This window comes from Oryzias melastigma, linkage group LG14 (genome assembly GCF_002922805.2).
Source record: "Oryzias melastigma strain HK-1 linkage group LG14, ASM292280v2, whole genome shotgun sequence".
Lineage (NCBI taxonomy): Eukaryota > Metazoa > Chordata > Actinopteri > Beloniformes > Adrianichthyidae > Oryzias > Oryzias melastigma.
In genome coordinates, this window is record NC_050525.1 from 18,583,050 (window position 1) to 18,604,337 (window position 21,288).

Genomic DNA, 21,288 nt, shown 5'->3' on the forward strand with positions numbered 1-21,288 from the left:
TAGGGTGGAAAAAAAGAGAAAAGGAGACATTTCTGACCTCACATCCACTTGATGAGCTTTGAGAGGAACGACACATTTAATACCCACATCGGGAACACTCAAGTTTTTGGTGTTTTTAGCATGTTCTTGTGGCATTTTCTGAAGATGGAGGACACATATTAAGAAAATGTAGCTTAAAATTGCTTTTCTGACTATTTCTTTATTCAAAGCAGACAAAAAATGTCCTTTAAAAATATTTTATTTGTAGAAAATACAATAGGCGAGCCTCAAGCTCCATGCTTTGCTCCTCTATAACATCGGGGGTGATGGGAAATGGGGGCAGGCTTACTTCGCGGCACTGGTCCCGTTCACAACTCAGAAGCAAATTTTTAATGAACTCCTGCAGAATGTCTTCGAAAACAGCATAGGTTTTTGGATTTTGGTGAAAAATAGCATAATCATAATTAAAAGACCACTGGGAACCCTTTTAAAATTGATCTAAAGGTCTTTAAAATAAAAGTGGCACAGAAAATAACTTAAACAAAAACAAAAGTTAAAGTTGTTTTATGTCGTCTTCCCGACCCCCAGATAGAATTGAATGGTTTTGATGTTTTTTTTTCAGTTTTTCCTTCATTTACCTTCAGAATAGCCAAGACAAACCTTTTCCTTTAAGTTTTGTCACAACAGGCTGTTAAACTTTTATGACTATGTGCAGAAAGGCTGAGTTTTAAAACACAAAACTAAAGCTGCTCATTCAGTTTGGTCCTATTCACAATCACAAAAGCCGTCCTGAAAGCTGACTCAGCACGAGCTGCTACAAGGACGAGGAACTCATGTCTCCCAGCCTCCTCAGCAGTCCATCAAGCGTCTCAGAGTTCTGGGATTTCTCCTCCAGCAGCTCGTATCTCAGACTGGAGATGTCTTGCTTGATCTCTTTCAGTTCACCTGCAGCAAAAAGAAAAGCAACTATGATGTCATTGTAAAATTCTGGTGAAAATGAGACTATTTTAAACAGTCAAATGGGTTTAAAAAAGAGTTCTGCTCTGACAAAACCATAAAAAGAGGACTTCAGGATGAACAAAGAGTTTATCTGCTATCAAGATCAACAAATGTTCCAAAATCTTAAAAGCCCACTTCAATACTAATCATGTTTTTTTTTTACATGTTTTTGTAGCTGTTTCTCATGATGGATGACATATATAGGCCTAAAAAAGCTTTTCTGAGTATTTTTGTTTTTAAATTGTTTGGAATCAGAAGCAGACACAAAAACAAAGTTTGAAGAGGCTTGTAAATGTGTCGTAGAAGCTACTACAGAAATCTCTCTCCTCTGTTCTATTCTGAGGCTCCACTTAAAGGATGGATATATGAACATTTTTGATTTGCTTGTCCAGCTTTGTTTTGGCATCTGGCTAAAAACTGTACAGCTGGATAGCTTTTTGTTGCACTAATACCTTTAGATTGGGGTTCAGATTTTTTTGAATTTTGGCTAAATAAATAATTAAAAGACGACACTTCTAAAATAGAACTAAAAGTTATTGGAGTGGGACTTAAGATGATTATTACTATACTTCTTTCTCCTTTTAAAAAATACATATTTGGACCAACTAATTTGATCAAAACAGAACAACTGAAACTAGTTTCCTCAATATGTTGACAGCTTAGTTACTGATGTGATGGGAAAACCCAAAAAACATGTAATTTTTATGAAAAGTGGGGAATAATAGGAGGAGATTGGAGATGTTTAATGGCGGACTGATTGTCAGAAATCACTACAGTTAAAAAAAAAATCGATTCTGCTTCTACATGACAAACTAAAAATCTTCAAGTTGGCTTTACCCTCAGTGATCTCGTCACTCTCTCTGTCCGCTTGGGCTTTGATGATGTAGCGCTTGATCAGTCGCTTCATGGTCTTCTGCCAGTGAGGGAAACCACAACGAAAACCCAATTATGATAAGACATTGAAATACTCTCAGAGTGTATTACACAACCAGTGTCAAAAAGGAACAGCTTAATCAAAGGTTATGATCTAAAAACTGCACTCACACACATACTTGGTATCTCGTAGGACTGGTAGAACCTCCAAATCCCGAATGTTTGCTCTCTCCAAGCTGTTGGGTTCAAATAAAACATTCTTAAATGAAGATTTGACGGTTAGGAGGTTTTGTTGTTTTCAGGTTTGACTCTCAACCTGTGATGCAACAATTAAGCCACAGAGAGGCGCTCAAAATCTCTAGATTTGCTGTAACTTCCTTCAAGAATGACAGAAAACCAGAACTTTTAAAAATATAACCACTGCAAAATATACATATATATATTTTAAAGAAGATAAGAATAAAGAAAATATTTTTACTTTAAAATATACGATTGTGTAGCAATAAAAACAGAAAAATAAGAAATCACAAAAGCAGATATTAAAAAACGTGTTTTCTTAACTGTGACGTTTCCCTGAACTTCCTGTGTGGGTTGTGTTAATTTGTCTACCTGAGTGAGTTGTGTTTCGGTTTTCCCATCATTGCATTTTTCCTTGAGCTGCAGGAGCTGGGACTTCAGCGCCGTGGTCAGGCCCAGAATGGTTTTTGGACTTGGAACCAGATTGAAGGGAACTGGGAGTGTCCGACCTTCTTCAAAATAAGAGAACCAGAGCTTTGCCCGAGCAAACTTCCACTCGACGTCAGCATGATCCTACAGAGAAACGGATGCAGGGGTTTATTTCTAGGTGTAAACATGTTTCAGATGCAGATGGATCAAATTTTGATTTAAATTGAGTCACATAGCAGGACGAAGATTCTGACGTCTGCAGCAATTCTGATGTAGAACATAAATATTGGATCAAAATGACTCTACATTAATTGAAATTATGAAAACACGTTGACAAAAAAGATAAAAAATATCTTTAAGTGATTCCTCCAGTAGTTCAATAACTTTTAACATAACGTTTCCAGAACTCCTACAATTTTTGCACAAAAAGAGATTTTTGTGCGCTTTTATTCAGTAGATTTTGCACGATGCTTAAACATTTAGGTCTTAATAATTGTCCTAATTAATCTCCATGACAACAAGGCTAGTTTGATGTTGCTCCTTTATCTGAAATAAATTAGAGACAACGACAAACTGGATGATTAAAGGTTTCAGTGACATACCTCGATTTCCTGAAAGGAGCTGTTAATCATGGCAATGAGCATGTTGAGCAGCACTATCACCATGGTAACGTTGTAAACCCCGTACAGAACATAGCCAATGTTCTCTATGAATTTGTGCCCATTGTTGATGACAACAGACTTGACCTCAGACAGTCCAAAAATAGCCCAGAACAGCGTCTTGAAGCTCTCTTCCAGGCTGCAAGCACAAAGATGGAAACAGACATGTGGAAATGGGGCTTTAAGAAAAAACTGATGGAGCACATTCAACCAAAATTTGTATATTACTGCACATGCAGGTTCTTTGAAGGGTTTAGTCCTGCTTTTGGAGCAGTTCATATTTATTGTTTATGTAAAACCATTTATTTTTCACTTCTGACCAATTTAGTTTTTCTTTGTTCATGATGCCAGAACTATTTTTTTATTCTTTTGATTTGATGGGTCCATTCTGATGTGTTCACTCTGTACAGGTACTTTTGGACTAGAAAAATTAAGAAGACTTGAATTCAGTTAAATGGGGATTGTTGAAAATATTTATATCTTTGTTTGGTGTCCCTTTACACTTAACCCTTAAACACCAGAGCTGTACCTCCAGTGTTGACTCACTTTTCAAGAACTCCCATAACTTTACGACCATTTATGCAATTAACATAATTGCAACAGATTCTGAAGTGAAAAAAGTTGGTTCAGAATTTGTTGAAATTACTTTAATTGTGTAAATCAGGGGTGTCAAACTCAATAACAAAATCCAAAACAGACTTTAGGTTGTGGGCCGAACAGGATAAGCATGTATTGAACACACTAAAACTACATTTCTAAAACTTTAAACACGTAACTTTTAAACACTACTATGAATAATAAAAGGCAGTAATATTATTCCAGAATAAATCAACTTAAACCTTAAATAACTTTCAATATTTTACTTTCCATAAAAATTTATTTTGTCAAAATTATACAAGTTAGAAATTGGGGCAAGATAACATTGGGCCACTAATAACAATAAAATAAAATGATCTGGAGGGCCGGATATTATCGCCCCCAGGTCTTGACTTTGACGCTAAGAAATGTGACTTTTTATATTAACTTTACAATGATATGCTACACATTACTAATGTGAAGTGTTGCTTGACTACGCAAAGTCGCCTTTCTTTGTGACAGAATCAGCTGATTTATGTTGATTGTACAAATACTTCACTACTGTAAAGTGTTGAATATCACTGCAGAGATGATTTTCTCCTCTTCAGAATCAGCTAGAATTGCGTTAATTGTGATGAAGGGTTACAGTAGTCAAAATATTCTCAACACTTGAGCTAAAGTACCAGCTGTCACAAACGGTCAGACGGCTTGGTTCCACCTGCAGCAGGTTTATAAGCATAGACAGGATGACAGCTTAAAGTCCATAAAGCTAAAGCAGAGTGGGGCAGGCAAAGGTCAGGCTCTGGCAAAACAATATCAGAGAGCAGGGTAGAGTAGTCTGAGTCAAGGTGGGTTGAGGGCAGACGGCAGACAGAAACAGAGTGAGGTGAGAATCAGGATCAGGAATACAAGAACACAGTTCAGGATATAACGCTCAGTATGCAGACAGAGTGGCACAAACAATACTTCACACTGAGCACTGTGTGCTGCTTTATTGGTTGATTAGTCTGTTTACATTCACACTGTAGGGAACCATGCTAGGGTTTCCTTGCAAGTGAACTGCCTCCTACATTAATCAGGATTTGCTAGTCTGCTCCTCATCAGATGAGCTTTTATTTGTGGCAATGTACGATAAAGCTTAAAGGAAGGAGCTTCAGTCTGGACCAAACAGACCTTATGTGAATGGACCCTTTAATAACCCCTTTAAAAAAAATGAAAAAGCCTTTTGCTTCAAAATCTTCACTGGTCTCTAACCTGCAAATCTGTACAGAAACCTTTCCTAAAGCGGAGTCACTGTGGGAAGAAAGCGGTTTGTCACCATTGTTGACTTACGTGGTGAAAGCGTCGTTCTGCTTGGCTCCCAGGTAATAAGAGTACAGGTTGAACATGCCGATCATAAAGGCTAAAAAGACCAACAGAAAGATGACCATGAACTTGAAGATGTCTTTCACCGTTCTCCCTAAAGAAATCTGGAGCGGGCCAAAGCTCTCGTTGGCGGGGAGGATGTAAGCGATCCGAGAGAAGCTCAGCACCACGGCCACGGCGTAAAGACCCTCTGACACGAGCTGAGGGTCAGACGGCAGCCAGTAAATTCTTGCTGCAAAACAGGAAACATTGGTACATTGATTTAGAAGTTATTTGTTGATACAGTTAATTCTAGGTATTTGCACAAACTATATAAACACTTTCTCTGCATATATGTAGAAAAAATGTGTGATATTTTGACAATTTTCTGATAATATGGTTCATATTTGATCCACCCTTTGAAGATATGATTCAGTTCTGCCAAAACCAAATACCGTATGTCAAAAATAGGCTGCATGTTAAAAGTTCAAGTCCATTTATGTTTATTTTTCCGTCTTTCAAAAATAAAATCAAGATAAAAGACCAAAGCAAACGTGTGTGTGCTGTGCATGCTCAGTGTTTATCGACCTCCTTTCCAAGTTTTCCTGATAAAGTTCTTTTCTAGGTTATTTCTGACCTGTCTATATAAATGCACTGCGTTCTTTATGTCTAAAAATATACAACGATGTTTGAAAACAAACTTTTTGTGATCTGAATCTTTTTTTGCGAGTCTTCCCAAAGCTTTGCGTTACAGTATATGAAGATGGGCGGAAGGTTTTCTCACCCTGAGTGAAATAGTGGATTTCTGGGGGCAGTTGCAGCAGAGTTTTGTTGTGTTTGTACACATAGTTCTGGGCTATGTCAGCATGTTTCATGGCAGAGAAGCGGCAGCTGAAGGAGGCAAGAAAGATCGCCAACATGCCAAAATCCAGAAAGTTCCATGGTTCAACCAGGTACTCGCCCGGTCCCTGGCTCCAGATCTCCTTCACTTCAGCCCAGATCATGCCTACAGCAGGAAATAATATCTGTTTTTTCTTTTAGGTTTTGTCATTTTGTGTGTTTTCTCTCTGGTTATCTTGCCTGTGACCCATGAGATGATGAGGATTTCCATCCAGGTGAAAGGGGTGGTGGTGGTGCGGTGGAGAAGCTGTGGGTCCAGCTTCATTTGCGAAGCCCCGGGTTGTTGGTGGTGAGTCATGTTGGGCAGCAAGGTGGTTCCTGCAAAGCGGTCTGCGGCGTTCAGGATGAGAAGTCCCAGAAAAATAGTGAAAGAGGAAGCGTGGGCCACAAACTTCATGAAGGGACTCCGCATCACTTTTCCAACCTAAGGAAATAATGTGAGATAAATCTAGATTAAACGTTCAAGGGTTAGCATGAACGAAAACTATTAATGTCCCCATACTCTGCTGCATGGAGTGATCCAGTAAGCTGCAGCCAGAACCGGCAGTCCGATAGCCACCGCCAGCACTACCAGCAGTTTGACCCCCGTGGTTTGCTGTCTTAGACCAGGTATGTTCTCGTACCAGATACTCAGCAGCTGCTGCTGGCAGTTAGGATGAGCCACAAACTGTAAAAAAAACAAAAAAAACAAACATAGACAACAGAGGGTAAAAAAAACACCTTTCAGTAAATAGTTTGCTTCCAACCTGTGATCAACTAGAAGGGATGACCTGAAACAAATCTGATCATGAACATAGAGATGCCCAGTGAGAAGTGCAAGCTTAAATACATGGATCTAAAATAGCCTCACAATACACAAAACAGAATTAAAAGACTCCTGTTTTGACTATGAAGGTGAGATTTACAGACAGGCAGAGAAGGAGGCCACCCAAAACACTTGCATCACATTCCCGATTTTGTAGTGACAAATGGATGGCGTCCCTTTTATTTCTCGGAAGTGGCAACAGTTTGAAAATTGATCATGGAGATTTAATAATTGGTGCTTGCACCCAGTCAGAGAGATACGACACAAGTTTTTCATATTGGAATGGACCTGTGAAAGAAGAACCCTGGCGCAAGATTTACAAGATTTGTACCACTGTGACATTTTGCACCAAGCCTCATCCAACTGTAGGTGGTGAATATGAGCTACTAAACAGCAGAAAACAAAGCTCCTCCCTGTCCGTCCAGTGTGAACACCATAGGCTCAAATTTTGCCAATTTTAAAATGCACATCACATACCCGGTGTAAAAGTAGCATGAAAGATTCAAAGGGGCACCGCAATGACATTAATACTATAAAAATAGTCAAAGCTTAATCCTATTGTTTATTCTGGGTCAAACTGACCCATTTTTAAATTTAAATAACCCTAATAAAAACACTCAGAGGTAGTTTTCAACTTTGAAACTTCTCATGTTTGGCTTATTTAGTGTAATCAACATGTAAAACAAAAATTGTTCAGTTACTCTGTAATTCAAGTGGAAGCAACCATCAATGTTGTTGCCTAGAAGCGAACATACCAGGAGGGTTAACCCATGTGCTATCCTCATGTTTACATTAAAAGTGGGGTCATCTGGACCCCACAAGACAGCGCTCTGAACTTTTTTTTTTAAAGGATTTTTTGTCTTCACTGGTGTCCATGGTAGACACAAAATTCTGTCCACTATGGGAGGGATCACACATCAATGTAAGGGTGGGGTCATCTGGACCCCATAAGAGAGCAACACAATATGTTATTCTTAGAAGAAAATATAAACTTTCCTGCAACTGTTTTAAATCCACAATAAAAAATATCAAGTCTCCAAATAGGTAATCTGAAATTAACATAAACCTGTAAGATTATTTGACGCTAACAAACTCTTTGAGTCATTTTGCTTTTACCTGCCTGTTTGAGAGTTCACTGACCTTCTTAAGCTCGTATTTAATGGCTAATTTTAGCCGAGTGAGGGGGGGCCGGCCTGCATCCTCGTAGCTGTCCTCAGAGGACGTCTCTCCGTTCAGAATGGCCTCTACCTCCTCTGTGCTGCGACACAGATCCAGGAGGCCCACCACGTAGTCCTTACACTGGCTGGACAGCTGACTGTAGTCATTCTGGACAAAAAAATCCACATATTAAAAAAAAACTTAGATTTGGTACTTCAGGTTTTTAAAAAAGGGTTTGTCAGTGCTACACAAAAAAGCTTTTTGGTATATAGATCTATGACTGATCTGAAAGAATGGTGCATTAGTTTGTCTGTGACTCCAAAGAATTGAGAGAAAATTCAATTTCTTTGGAATTAAAATTGTTTTAAACACTTCGATGAAATCCACAAAGAAGAATTTGTATCATATCTTATATTCATTATAGATAGTATCAATTATAATTCTTTGGGTGATTTGTTAAGTTTCTTTTTTTTTAGAAATATTGACATGAGTGTTCATGAAAAAACACCTTATTTATCAACTGTCTCAAATTTGAGCCACACATTTTTAACATGATGTAAATGTATTATAAAAATAATTAATTGTCAACAAATTTTGCATTCTTTCAATACAGCAAGCAGACATGTAAAAAATATAGCAATAGATGAGTTATTCACACCATAAAGTTTTGAAAACTAGCCAAACTTTCCCGCCAAAAGTGTTTCATGGAAGCTGCCATTTTGGAAACCTCTCTACTGCCCCTAGTGGAATGCTATTGCGCTACAGGGCAGAAAACATAAAAAAATGTCTTTAAGGAAAATTGTGAACATGCTAATGAGATAGGGATCCTAGAAACAGATGCATCAAATATAACATAAATAGAGTTGTTGATTTTACAGTAACTTCAACACCAGCAGTAGTAATTTAATTAATTGCAAGTATTTTGGTGACACTGTCCATCTGCCTCTAGTAAGCAGTTGGATGGTAAATATTTCTTTCAAATGTAAACGATGTGATTATTTTGTTGTTGACCTTAAACTCTTTCTCAATGTCAGCTAGCATGGCCAGCTCATTGCTGAGCTCCAGGGCTGCCAGCACTGGATCCTCGTTGGACAGGGAGAGGTATGCGGGACTGGCGAGTCCTCTGTAGGCGTTGATCCTTGAGCGCGAGTGGCTGAAGGAGTCGAACTGCTGCTGATAGTTACAGGAGTCGCAGCTGCAGAAGTAGTCATGAGGAGGATCGATGCGGGCCCCTTTGCTCAGAAGGGTGTGAACGATCTCATATTCTTGGCAGTGCGCTGCAAGGATCACCGGAGTCACGTCGTGTGAAAATCTGTAGGGGGGGTAGTCATAAAGTTTTGTTATTTACAGTATAAAGCAAAAATATCCTGAAACATTTTTGAGGAAAATGAATGTGTAAAGAACTAGACTTGAACCACAGATGGTGTTGAACCTTCAAACCCTCAGATGGCTTAGAAACTTAATATAAAATTTAAAAAGAACTTAATTTTAAATAATATTAATTTCAGAAAAGTTTATTCCTGCATAAATACATGTGAGTGACACTATTTGTCTGTATATGAAATCTGAAAAACTCAGTAAACACAAACCAATTTTAGATAAAAACTGATAAAAATCAATCAAAAAACCCAAACAAAAAAGCTGAATGTTCAGAAGAGGCCATATTTTAAATATCCCTTTATTATTTTCTCCCCATCACTTAATCTATTTTCATCTATCACTGCACTTCATCACGTGATGCTGTTGGTTTTAGTTAATCAACCCTATACGTTTAATATTCTGTTTCTGAAATACTTTACTTACTTTATAATTTTGAATCTCACCCCAGCACATTAATAAAAGAAAACACATAATGTATATACTTTATGAGTGATCAACAATATAATAGAAAGGTATTTATTTGTAACTGAAGCATTAGTGATGGAATGTATGTTAAAAAGAAGACTAAAGTACGGCAAGCCACAAAGATCAAAAATCATTGCCTCTACAGAACCATTGTAAGCCCTAGTGGGTTGCTGTAGACACTCAAAAGACTTGCTTGACAAATGATTACAGAATTTATTGTGTTATTATTGTCTAAAATGATCAAAGCGTAACTCGTGCTTCTGTTACCTCGTTCCGTCCTCATCGTAAGCATAGAAGTCATCCAGCATGTCTGCTTGAGCGGGGCTGGCTGTCAGACGCCAGGAATCCCTGAATGAAGGGTGACCGAGCAACGCTTCAGTGATGCGGACATAACCTTTACCTAGAACACAGAGTTTTCCTGATGTTCATTTAGTGCAGGCTGTAAATAAATATACAACACATATATTTGATGAAGTATTAAAAACAATAAAACCTTTTAGGGATTTTTTAACCGTGTTCATAAATTTGTTGTAGTTATTTAACTCCTAAAAAGTTTTACTTTCGTTTCATATGTTTGCTGTTTATTTATCTGTGTATTTTCAGTAAATGTGTGTGTAAATGCATGTCTTACTGATGGCTAAAAGAAGAGCATCTCCCACTCTGGACAAATCTGCCCTCCCCAGCAGCAGCTCTGTCACCTCCAGATGCTCATTGGCCACAGCCAGCTGCAATGCATTTTGGCCCATGTAGTCCACCGCATTGACGTTCAGGTTGGGCACATGGTGCAGCATCCGGCGCACCTCTGGTATGTTGCCATATTCAGCAGCTTCCAGGAAGCGCTGCTCGACCTCTGTCAGACTGACCGGGGGAGCGCAGAACATGTAGGCGGGACCCCTCAGAGCCTGGCGTCTTTTAACAGTGCTGAGACGAGCTGCAAGCTGCTTTTCCAAGCTGCTGTGGCTGCTGCAGGGTCAGGCACACAAACACACCGCACTTATTTTCAGCATCTAGCCCATTGTTTCTTTTGAGGAGGTCAGAAATTAAATGTATAAACTATATTTATAAAAAAAAAAACATAATCTAAACAAAATAAAACAACTGATAAATATGAGAACATACGTTATTTGTGTGTGGAGGGATTGAGGAAGAAAAATTGCCCTTTTCCAAGAAGAATTCGAAGTCTTTGCATTTAAGTTCACGCCAAGTCACAAATCCAAGTCACAATCAAGACTTAAGCTGTTTTTTTCAAGTAAAATCTCAAGTTTTAAAATGAAGAGCATTTTATCACATATTATCATAAAATACTTATACACAATTTGATTGGAATGCAGCAACAGGAAGCTGGTGTCTCTGCATTCCCAATGTAAAAATATTTTAAAGAAACCTTTTACTTTTTAGACTTTATAATGACATATTGGAGCTTAAAAAAAAAGAAATGAGAGAAAAAAATGGAATAAATTAAAAATATTCACCAGTCGCTGACCTCAAGTTTCCAGTTTAATTTTGTTTCTCAACTCAAATCTCAATTCTCTGCATAACAGACTTGAGTATGACTCAAGTCCCAAGTCTAAATCCCTATCTCAGGGGGAGGGCAAAGTAAAAATAGATTTGTTTAGTCCAGTCATTGGTCTGCAGGATCAGTCATTTTCTAATCTTTAATTTGAGCCATGTTTTGTGAAAATCGATTAAGAAATAAGGGAGCTAGCCCGATTTTTGTGGCTGATGTCTGCCTGTGCTCCATTGAAATAGCAAGTACTTCCTGTTTGGATGTCACTTAGTCTAGTTCTCATTTACAGTTGATGATCTGAAGATAGCAGATATTTGGGTAATGCCCCTCCCCTTTTGATCTTTGGTCTCTTGTGATTGGTTCACCAGACTGACACAGATGTATCTTTATTCTTGCACTGTGTACAGTGAGATCAAAATTACTACTCCTTCATTAGTTCAACCAAAAAAGTAAACATAATTTTTTTTAAAAATCTAATGCTGACTGTCCCGTAAATGGATCATAATTCAGACTTTGTTTTTCACAGAAACACAGAAAAATAGATTTGAAAAATTAAATTTGCAGTTTCAGGGAAACATTTCAGATTGTGAACCCTCGTGTACATTTATATATAATCTGTCAGTCCAATTCAAATTATATTTACAAATTATTTTTTTGTTTATTTGTTTTAGAATATTTTAATTCAGTAGAAAATTAAAATGCATATCAGGCACTGTATTCCAGATATTGTAAAACTAAAAGGAAGTACTGTTTCATGCTAGTTTTATTTTATGCAAATGTACAAAAATTGGTCAAACATTGCAATAATTGACAATAAATCAAAACTATAAGCGTCACAACTTTAATTAAAAACGTGTAAGAACCTGCTGCTCTTCTGCATGGAGGAAAAGGGCAAATAGTATAAAAAGCTTCTGAAAACGTACCCAAGATATCGTCCAGCACAACTGTATTCCTCCCCGAGGTCATCATACAGAAAGAGGTTGTCCCGGCTCCTGTTGCCAGGACTGCCGGTGTTACCGGGTCGGCTGTTGCGCTTGGCTGCCAGCAGTCTGTGGTTCATCCTAAAGGTGGTCAAACGCTCTGCTCCAGCTTTGTGGAGGAGTAATCAAGTGGCTCTGGCATGTCTTCTTCTCCTTTGCTCAGTCGCCCTCCCCCTCTGTTTACACTGTCCTTGAGAAAGAATGCGTCTTTCTGGGTCCCACTGTACTTTCATTTACATTGGGCATAAAATTGTACTCATTGTAAAGGGACACTGAAAGACTAAGTGTACTTAAGGGGCTAGCAATATAACTGTATATTTTTAGACATGTCTTTTACAATTTATACCTCAAACGGAATTTAAATTTATTTGTTTATTGAGTAAGAACCAAAGAATGCAATATATTATATAAAACTGTCGTTCATCATATCAACACAAATGCTCAAGCCCCTTTTGAAGCAGAGAGAACATCTTCATTGCCTGTTTCTTTTTTTGCTCTCTTTTTGATCAGTACGTGTTTTACTATGACTGATGGCTGATGAACTGCAGATGAGATTCCTTAGGGTTTCAATTCCCAGAGGACTTTGCTTCCTGTGTGCTTCCACTTTCCACAGATTCCCAACCAGTGTGGGAACACGGGCTGATGTGTTCAAAGACATGTAGCATTAATTGATAGCTCCCACTGTTTATCAGAAATAAATCTTATTTTATAGTGTTTTTCCTAGTTTTCCCGAACTTTAGTAACCTCCATTTTTGACACCTCTCTAGCAAATGCAAAACAGACTATGATACATCATATAAACGAGGACAACAAAGACATAGAAGACTATTAGTTGTCGGTTTGTAGATGGGAAAGTTGCCTTTTAAGGACTTTAACACTGAAGATTAGCTACTTAGAACATTTTAATAGCATTACAATTCACCCGAATGGCTAGGATAAGGGAGCAAAACCCTGACAAATGTCACCAAAAGGAGTTTTTGTTAAGACTACTTCCTGAGACTGGAGCTGACTCATAATCTCTACATAAACACTGTCAGATGAAGCATATACACTTGCATTGGAGATCGCTGAACTTGCATGCACCTGCAGAAGACTTTTTCCTCACGTGTGCATGTCCCAGAGCATTTATTGACCCTGGCAACTTGCACAAGTAGAGACCACACAGGGACCCTGCAGAGTTATCGCCTGACATTTATCTGAAAAACTTGTATCTGCTGGTGAGCACTAATAAGCAAGAAGGCAGAAAAGATGAGAGAGATTTGTTTTGTTTTTTGCTGCTACAATAAGTTTCTACCAGGATGTCTGGCTCGTATTGTGTTGGAAGTACGTAATTCATGATGCAACATCTGAATAGTGCAGTTTCTGTGTGCTAACGTTGAAAAAATCATGCTAAAATATTAGATTTCATTTGTAGACAGTCTACTTGACATTACAATTTTTTTACAAAGTAAGTCACGAATCAAAGACTGTTACCAAAACAAAAAAAATCCCCAAAAAATAAACTATCAGGTTAGAAATATAAACAAGTGTACAGATGTCATGAATCAGTCTGTTTTATCCTCAGACCACCAGAGGGAGCCATCGCCTGAATTCTGAAACTCTCCTGAGCCTCATCTTCACTCCATTTCCCATAAGCCTCTGCCTGCTGTTCCCAGACCTCACCAGCTGTCCCTCATTCTACAATCACCACAAACATTTATAAGGAGGCTTCAGGCTGTGCTCAGGTGCGAAGTCTTGTTTTGGTGTACTCCTGCATTTCTGAGCGTTACCTCCTTCAATCCTGTTCCTGCTTAAGCCTGCCTCGACCCCAGCCTGTCTTTGACCACTGTTCTGCCTCAGCCTGTGACATACTCCTTGCCGTGCCTGACCCTCGCCTGGATCCTGACTACTCTGGTTTCCCTCTGATGCTCTCATGCTGGTGCCTGACCCCTGCCTGCCTGACCCTGATTTAGTGTTGTGGACTTTTAGCTGTGCATCACGCCTGTTGCCCTGTCTGTGCTGAATAAACCTGCTGCACTTGGATCCAGCTGTCTGCCTGTCTCTGACAACAGACATGAGTAATTTTTGATGGATTGCACCATTCAGGCTTTAAATATCTGCAAAGAGGAGGAAGAAACTTTAGTTCCAACCTACTATTAAAAGTACTCAGGTATTGCTTCTAAACATTTAGAGACATAAACTCTCAAAGTTTACTAGAAATGGTTGGCTCAAAATCAGAAAAAAATGCTCAGGAAACATCTAAAAGTTTTCAAGACCTCTATAGTTTACAGATCTATGTAAACTGAATAAATATTCATCCATTTTTCAAACCTGTTAAATCCCTTTTGGGGTCATAGGGTTGCTGGAGCCTATCTCTACCACTGGAGGGCAAAGGCGGAGTGGACCCTGGCCATTTGCCAATCCACTATAGGGCAACACAGAGATATACAGTGAACCACACTCACTCACATTCACACCTAGAGTCAGATTAGAGTCACCAAATGATCTACAAAGAATGTTTTTGGACTTTTGGAGGAAGTGGAAGCGATTGGAGAAAACATACAAATGCACGAGGAAAATGCGGAAACCTCTCGGTGTGAGGCAAAAGTGCTAATCACTACACACCCCCGGGCAGCCCTGAAGTATTCAACCATGACTAAGGTAACTAATTGAATATACCCTTGTGGGGAAAAGGTGTTCCAGAAAGATGAGATAACAGTAGAAAGGAAAGTGACCTCCACAACATACACAGTAAGTTGGAAGGAACACTTCATAGGTTCAGTTGGTAAAAATATTGGGTATGGAGCGCTAAAGTCCTTTACTCCTTGGAATTCTGTGTGTTTTTAAGACAAACGCTGGAGCAAAGGTTTGACAGATGCACCTGCAGTGAAAATAGTGCAATATAATACACACTAGTAAATCCACAAAGTGGTTTAGTTAGTTCTCATCATTGATTTATTTGTGCTACTTTGTCATCAAAGACCCACTAAACACAGAGGATTTAACAACATAAATGTGTAAGCATAAGTGCTTCATTTGTTGTGTCTTTTCAGTTAAACTTAGAAGAGATTTCTTAGTTTTAGTATTGCAGTTTGTCATGCTCATGCACAATGATCTGACACTACAAGTTCAGTTTTATAGCACCACCTGCTGGGGCTGGTCAGCTCTGATGCTTTCATCATTTGTGATCATACAGCAAATGTGTTTTCATATTTTCCCATCTTTGATGTGTAAACTGTTGCTTTGTGATGGGAGCAAAGATACAAGCAGATTGTTATTACAGTAGATTGTTCTAGTCTAAGAAATCAAAGAATGATCTCTTTTGTTGTTGCTTTTTTAAGTTAAAAAAAGATGTTTCTAGACTTGAAATAATTTGTTGTATTATATGGGGATTTGCTGGTCATTACTTTTTTAAAAATAAAAATTAAACATCAAAAGTTAAATTCAAAACCTAGTACGTCTCAATTAAAAAGCCTGGAATGCTAATGCAGATTTCATTTATCCTGGTCCTATGGACCTTGCACTACTTGTACTAGAATATTTTATCTTTTTTTTTTCTTTTTTTAGCAGTAGCTCTAAATTTTTTTTAGATTTGTTTAAAAAATACAAACATTAACTCACAAGTAAATATGTTTTTTTTTTTTTTTTTTATTTACTGTTAGATCTGACAAAACAGGGAAAAAAAACATGTTAATTGTTTAAGAACGGACTTAGAAGTCCCCCTCCCTTCCAAATGCTGAGCTTACCCCAACCTCAGCAACGTGCGTTCCAAAGCTCTAAATGCAAATCTATAAATGCACGTATACGTGCTTTTCATGCTTCCACGTTCAAACCCTCACGTTCAAGCGTCACTGTGCAAGTTTTTAAATCTGTTTTTTGGGCTTTAATACAAAAAGTTAAACCAGTCGAACTTTGGCCAATCAGGGACTTGGATTCAGTAGTGACACATACAGTAAATGCTATCTATTTTAATTCACTGAAGTGCCAACATTTTAAAAATTAATCATGGAAGAGAAATTAATAATAGCGGTTTGTGCCCGGCCGGACTTCTATCACACCAAATCTTTCACAGATCGGAGTAGAGTTGTGAAAGAAAAAGCCTGGAGTAAGAGATTTACACCACTTCAACATTTTGAACCAATCGTCGCTAGTATCAGGTAGTGACGTTCAAGAACCCTTGTTAAGTGCATTCTTGAATGTGCAACACATTCCCGATGTGAACGTAGCACAACAGCGATCAGTTATTGGTTGCAATCCTTCTGATCTTCATTGTAACCGATCTGATGGTGTAAGGGATTCCATTCTGCCTCCAGGTGTCCCAAAGGATGTGCCACCCCTGGTTCTGATCTGAGTCCCAGGGAGAGCCGTTGAGGTTCGCCAGGCCGCACTGATTGAACCACCAGCCTGAGTGGTTCTGCTGAAGGCTGCAGCTTTCCACGATTTTGTTTTCAATGGTGCAAGAAGGGTTGCAGCCATCATTGTCCATATCTGAGGCACTAAATGGAGCTGTGTCCTGATTCTGGTCCTGGTCATAACCCCTGAACGCATCCCCTGTAACAGAAAATGTGCATAACCTTAACCCATGAATTACTAAATGTGCAAATGAAATCATTTCAAGTATACATTGTTAAGGGTTCCACATCAAGAGTTTGTGCCAGAAACTACGATCTTTAAGCCATACCAGCACTGCCTCCATATCTGCCCAGGTGTATTCTGAAGAAACTTGTTTCATTGTCAAGGCGGAAGTCATCATAAGAGGCATAGGAAGTGACATCATCATGGGAAACAAGGGCGATGTGAATCTGGAAGCGAGCATCTTTCTGGTTTACGATGTGATACACTTTCCTCAGACCCAACCAGTGTTCTCCTGCACACAGAGAGAGACGTTTAAACGGACAGACACATCTGGTATTCAGCATCTCTAAAGTCCTATTTCTGTTTTTACTTAAAGGTGATGTCATAAGCCTTGGTTTGAGTTGTATTTCAGTGACTTTAGAATCCAGCCTTTAAGTGGGAGGGTTGTTTGTTGTAGTAACATATAACTCAAAGATAATCTTCCTGTCTGCTGCAAATCTGTCCCAATTTTAGCTATAACCACAACTGAGAACATTTAGGCAGCTATGTCTTCTCGTTCCAGCTCTGCGTGAGGCCAGTAAATCTAATATTTAAAATTTGTACTTAATGGCCAGAATCAGAGTTAATTTGAAGCCATTGTTGAAAAATATTCAGAATCGTGGGCTTAGAATCTGGTTATTTCTGCACTCTACCTCTCGTCGGCATACTTGGAACCAAAGCATTGGGTGTTTTTAAAAAGTGTGGCACAACACACAGCAGCACAAAACGATAATACCATAGAGAACACAGTCCAAATCCAATTGATAGTATTATCTCTACTCTGTTCACTGTGGAACGAATCAAAAAGCAGGAATATAAACCAAATATTCGATAGTCTATATCCACCTACATCAGTTTGGATCTGGATAAAGAAGCCTAAAACGGCATCACTGCATGGGCCAAATGTGTCTGAACAAGATATTTATCCCATATAGCATCCGGAATTGAAAAGTTCCCAATATCTCAAAAATTCTTTCTAGAAAGTAAAAGAATTTCATAGCTGAACATGTGCCATGTGGACATTTCTAACCTGCAAGGTGTCCAAAGCCATCAACGTAATCCGCCCAGGGTCTTCTGAAGTCAGTTAAGCCATCACTCCTCTTTTGCATCACTGTCCATCCTCCTCCCATGTAGTCCATCTCACAGAACACCTGCAGCACAGTTTATTTAGCGGTACCAACTAGCTAGTTAGACAGGATGAATTACAGCAAAAATCAAGTACCTCAAAGGAAGAGTCTGTGTTCTCTGGGTGGATAATGTAAATGCCACTGGGGATCTTTGGAACGGATGACATGAGGTTGTCCTTGATCTCACTGCAATCTCGTCCTAATCGAAGCAAATGTACTTAATACCTTGAATCACACTATAAACCAAATTAGCTTTTAGTGTTTTTTTGTACCAAATATTCCCTTTTAACTCTTTGTGGTTCTGGTTAAACCTTCCAAACTGTACTTGTTCAGGTCATGAGTTTCCTCAGCTAAGCTAATATTTAAAGTCCCACTCCGATTGTCTTTTGATTTAATTTGAAAGTACTCCCAGTGGTCTTTAAATTATGATGATATTTCTAGCTAAAATAAGAAAAAAAGTCTTGTTTTCTAGGACATTTTTTCTAAGTCGCGGCAGTAGTTCGTTAGAAATTCACTACCGAGTAAGCCTGCACTTACTTCCCATCACCCCTTTGTTTACACTCTCTCCCACTGGCTTACAGCTCCTCATAACCTATAAGCTAAAACTAGTGGTGGCACAATAAATGGCAAACAATATTAGAGCTTTTGATTTTGAGCTTCATTTTCTTTATATTTTTCCTCCATCATCAGAAAAATGCCACAAGAACATTTTCATTGGAGTGGATCTTTAGGTTCTCACAGTAGTGCTTTGTTTATAGTGTATGCCAACTCATAATCATAATCAAACTGTAGCTAGCTTTCAGTAAGAGTTGATTTAACTTTTTTACCTTCTGTTTATAGTGCTAATAGCAGCCATTTTCTTCAAGCTAGTGTTGTGTTAGCTTTTGTCCTTAGTGGATGTGTGTCTGTGGGTTTTACCATGGGATTGCACAGGTTTCATTGAAAACATCTCAGTGTTGCTTCTCTGGACCTCAGAGCTGAGTGTCTGCATCTTCATCATCAGTTCACTGACCTGGAAATGTAAAACCACTGTTAAGACAACCAACCAAAGACACACAAATTATGTTTCTTTTACTTTTACTTGATTACTGAGGACGTCCAGGGCCCTCTGCTGCTCTTCCATCACATCCCTCATCAGCTTCCTGGTGCTACGACCAAACGCCAGCAGTGACTGCTGCAACTGGCCTTCAAAGGTCAAAAATACATGGTTCTATAATTATGAAGATTGTTCTGTTAAGGCTCTTAACATTAATATAATATAAGGTTGAATAAGTTCCTCAGGAATCCAAGTGTCCTCGTAATGTGGTTCATCAAGTGTGGTCCCCACAACCACATAAAGATGCAAACACACACACACACTCATTTATTTATTTATCTTCTGTGCAATACCCAACTCTAAAGTAACTCCGAGCATTAAATCTAAACGTAAACCTCATGATAATTTTGTGTCCATGAGGACTTTGTCACTTGATGACAAGAAGTCCCATCGATGCACTCTGAGTCTTTGAACCCCACAAAATACAAAAAACAGAGACAGAGGATTAAACAGTTCTCTCGTTTAAGACATTAAATAAGTGTGTATTGACCGCTTAACCTAAATGCGAATATGAACATTTTATACCTTTATGCCTCAAAGGAATTCTCAATAATTCAGTTAAAAAAGGCAAACTTTACCACAGAGGGAATGTTTTTCATCTCGGAGCAGTCTGACAGTGATATCACATGGGATGGAGCAGGTGTCCTGACCTTTGACCTCTCCAGGTGGTTTCTGGCTTTTGACAGGGATGTCAGAGACGTCCTCAGAGAGAATTTCTGATTGGTTCAAGTGATCATGTGTTGTCCTGCTCTGGGGATGAAAAACAAACACAGGCAGTAATTTATACCAAGCAGTGTTATCCATCTGCATTAGGGGCTAAATGTTCTCCTTAACTTCTGACTTTAGAGTTTATCTTATGAAAATGTAAAACTTTAATTATTTCAATGAAATTGCATCTGAGGACCAATTTAGAACATTTTGTCCTTGTTCAATAGGTTTTTACTTATTCAAAAACAGCGCTTTCACTACTCAAATATCTGGATTACTTTGGTAAAAAGGTAAAGAAAAAGGCTCTCAACAGAGAATTTATGCATTTGAGATAAATCTAAATGCTGTCTCAGTGTTTCAAAATTAGGGGAACCCTCATAAAATCTGCTAACTAAAAACTTTTTTTGATTTTGACTCAAGTTTGAGACTTAAACCTCTGGAGGAAAAAAAAAACATTAATCGGGTTAAAAATGAAACCACTACAACCCCAAAATTAGTGTTGCATCAAAAACTAACCCAAATATAAAATTCCAACATGAAAAACTGTAGAATTGAGTTGAAGAGATGACCCGTGTTTTAACCTTTATATGGTGTTTGGGTCAAAATTGACCAATTTTCACACTTGGAGACGAGTCAGTTTTTAATCAAATGCAATATATAACATGAAAATATAAATATTCTCACTATCTATTAAAAGAAACTGGGGTAAACTCATTTTAGACTTGCTACATGCAGATTAAAAGCAGTTCTGTCGTCCTACAGTCAAGCTTTAAACTGTGAGCTGTTATAATGTATCACTGTAAAAGAGGGAAATATATCTACATACTGTGGAAGACAGAAGAGGCAGGAGCAGCAGGAGAACAGTTGTCCACATCCTCTCACTCAGGCCGATTGTTTTCTTGAGGAACAAGAGGACCGATCTTTGTCCACCAGCTGACTCTGCTGCATTTCTTCTGCTGACTTTTCCACCAAGCCTGCTTGTCTAGCATTTCTGCGCAGCCTGCTGAGCCTGATGTTGTCAGAAATCATTTTTTCCTCACTTTGTCTTAACAAGGGAAAAGTGGGCGGGACCAATGACTACCACGCCCCCTCTTTTTTCCAGTAAATTCCTGTGACCTCCTCAAATCGTTTGTCAATGAAATTTAAAAATGTTTCAGACAGAATGAGCAGATTTTGAGGGTTGTAGAGAAAGGGTTACTCACACGTGTTTCTCTTAGAAGGAATTATTGTTCATATCCTGCCACAGCATGAAAAACAGATGTGGGAAGGAACATGTGCATCCTGTTTTATTGAACACTTCATCTCTGCTTGTGTCTCTGCATGGGAGCTGCTGCTAAAGGTAGGATATAGTCAAGGCAGGGTGTCTCCTGACGTCTTAGCTCATTTGTCTGACAAACAGCTTTCCAAGTAGTCAGGCCAATTACTGCAGTTAACTGTGCATTTAAGGAGTGGAGAGAACAAAAAGCAGCAAAA

The 21,288-nt window shown here is 38.6% G+C and overlaps 2 protein-coding genes across 3 annotated transcripts; both read right to left on the reverse strand.

The window, feature by feature from the left end:
• Positions 1-222: 222 nt before the first annotated feature.
• On the reverse strand, positions 223-12,941 carry trpc6a (transient receptor potential cation channel, subfamily C, member 6a). Of its 2 annotated transcripts, none has more exons than XM_024261262.2 (14): positions 12,235-12,941; positions 10,436-10,767; positions 10,072-10,204; positions 8,971-9,271; positions 7,942-8,127; positions 6,499-6,663; positions 6,177-6,420; positions 5,881-6,102; positions 5,085-5,349; positions 3,120-3,315; positions 2,461-2,661; positions 2,031-2,087; positions 1,816-1,891; positions 223-924 (listed from the first exon to the last, which is right to left on the reverse strand). In XM_024261262.2, exons 1-14 carry the CDS (start codon positions 12,369-12,371, stop codon positions 794-796), a joined length of 2,646 nt encoding a protein of 881 aa, XP_024117030.1. In that variant the 5' UTR covers positions 12,372-12,941; the 3' UTR covers positions 223-793. The 2 variants fall into 2 exon arrangements, 1 of the variants encoding a protein (XP_024117030.1); XR_004949058.1 differs by having other exon boundaries at positions 853-924; positions 2,023-2,087.
• Positions 12,942-15,909: 2,968 nt separating this feature from the next.
• Positions 15,910-20,900, reverse strand: angptl5 (angiopoietin-like 5). Its single transcript, XM_024266337.2, has 8 exons — positions 20,642-20,900; positions 19,686-19,857; positions 19,093-19,196; positions 18,930-19,023; positions 18,107-18,210; positions 17,915-18,035; positions 16,952-17,137; positions 15,910-16,821 (listed from the first exon to the last, which is right to left on the reverse strand). The coding sequence occupies exons 1-8, from the start codon at positions 20,687-20,689 to the stop codon at positions 16,508-16,510; spliced, it is 1,143 nt and encodes a 380-aa protein (XP_024122105.1). The 5' UTR covers positions 20,690-20,900; the 3' UTR covers positions 15,910-16,507.
• Between the last annotated feature and the right edge of the window lie 388 nt (positions 20,901-21,288).

Coding starts and splice junctions, on each gene's coding strand:
- angptl5 (XM_024266337.2), bottom strand. CDS start 20,689: ATGTGGACAACTGTTCTCCTGCTGCTCCTGCCTCTTCTGTCTTCCACA. Junction 19,197..19,685: donor TGAAAAACATTCCCTCTGTG/GTAAAGTTTGCC, acceptor TGACCTTTGAAG/GCCAGTTGCAGCAGTCACTG. Junction 18,036..18,106: donor ACACAGACTCTTCCTTTGAG/GTACTTGATTTT, acceptor ACTGTGCTGCAG/GTGTTCTGTGAGATGGACTA.
- trpc6a (XM_024261262.2), bottom strand. CDS start 12,371: ATGAACCACAGACTGCTGGCAGCCAAGCGCAACAGCCGACCCGGTAAC. Junction 9,272..10,071: donor TACGATGAGGACGGAACGAG/GTAACAGAAGCA, acceptor CCCCCCCTACAG/ATTTTCACACGACGTGACTC. Junction 3,316..5,084: donor CAGAACGACGCTTTCACCAC/GTAAGTCAACAA, acceptor TTGTGCTTGCAG/CCTGGAAGAGAGCTTCAAGA.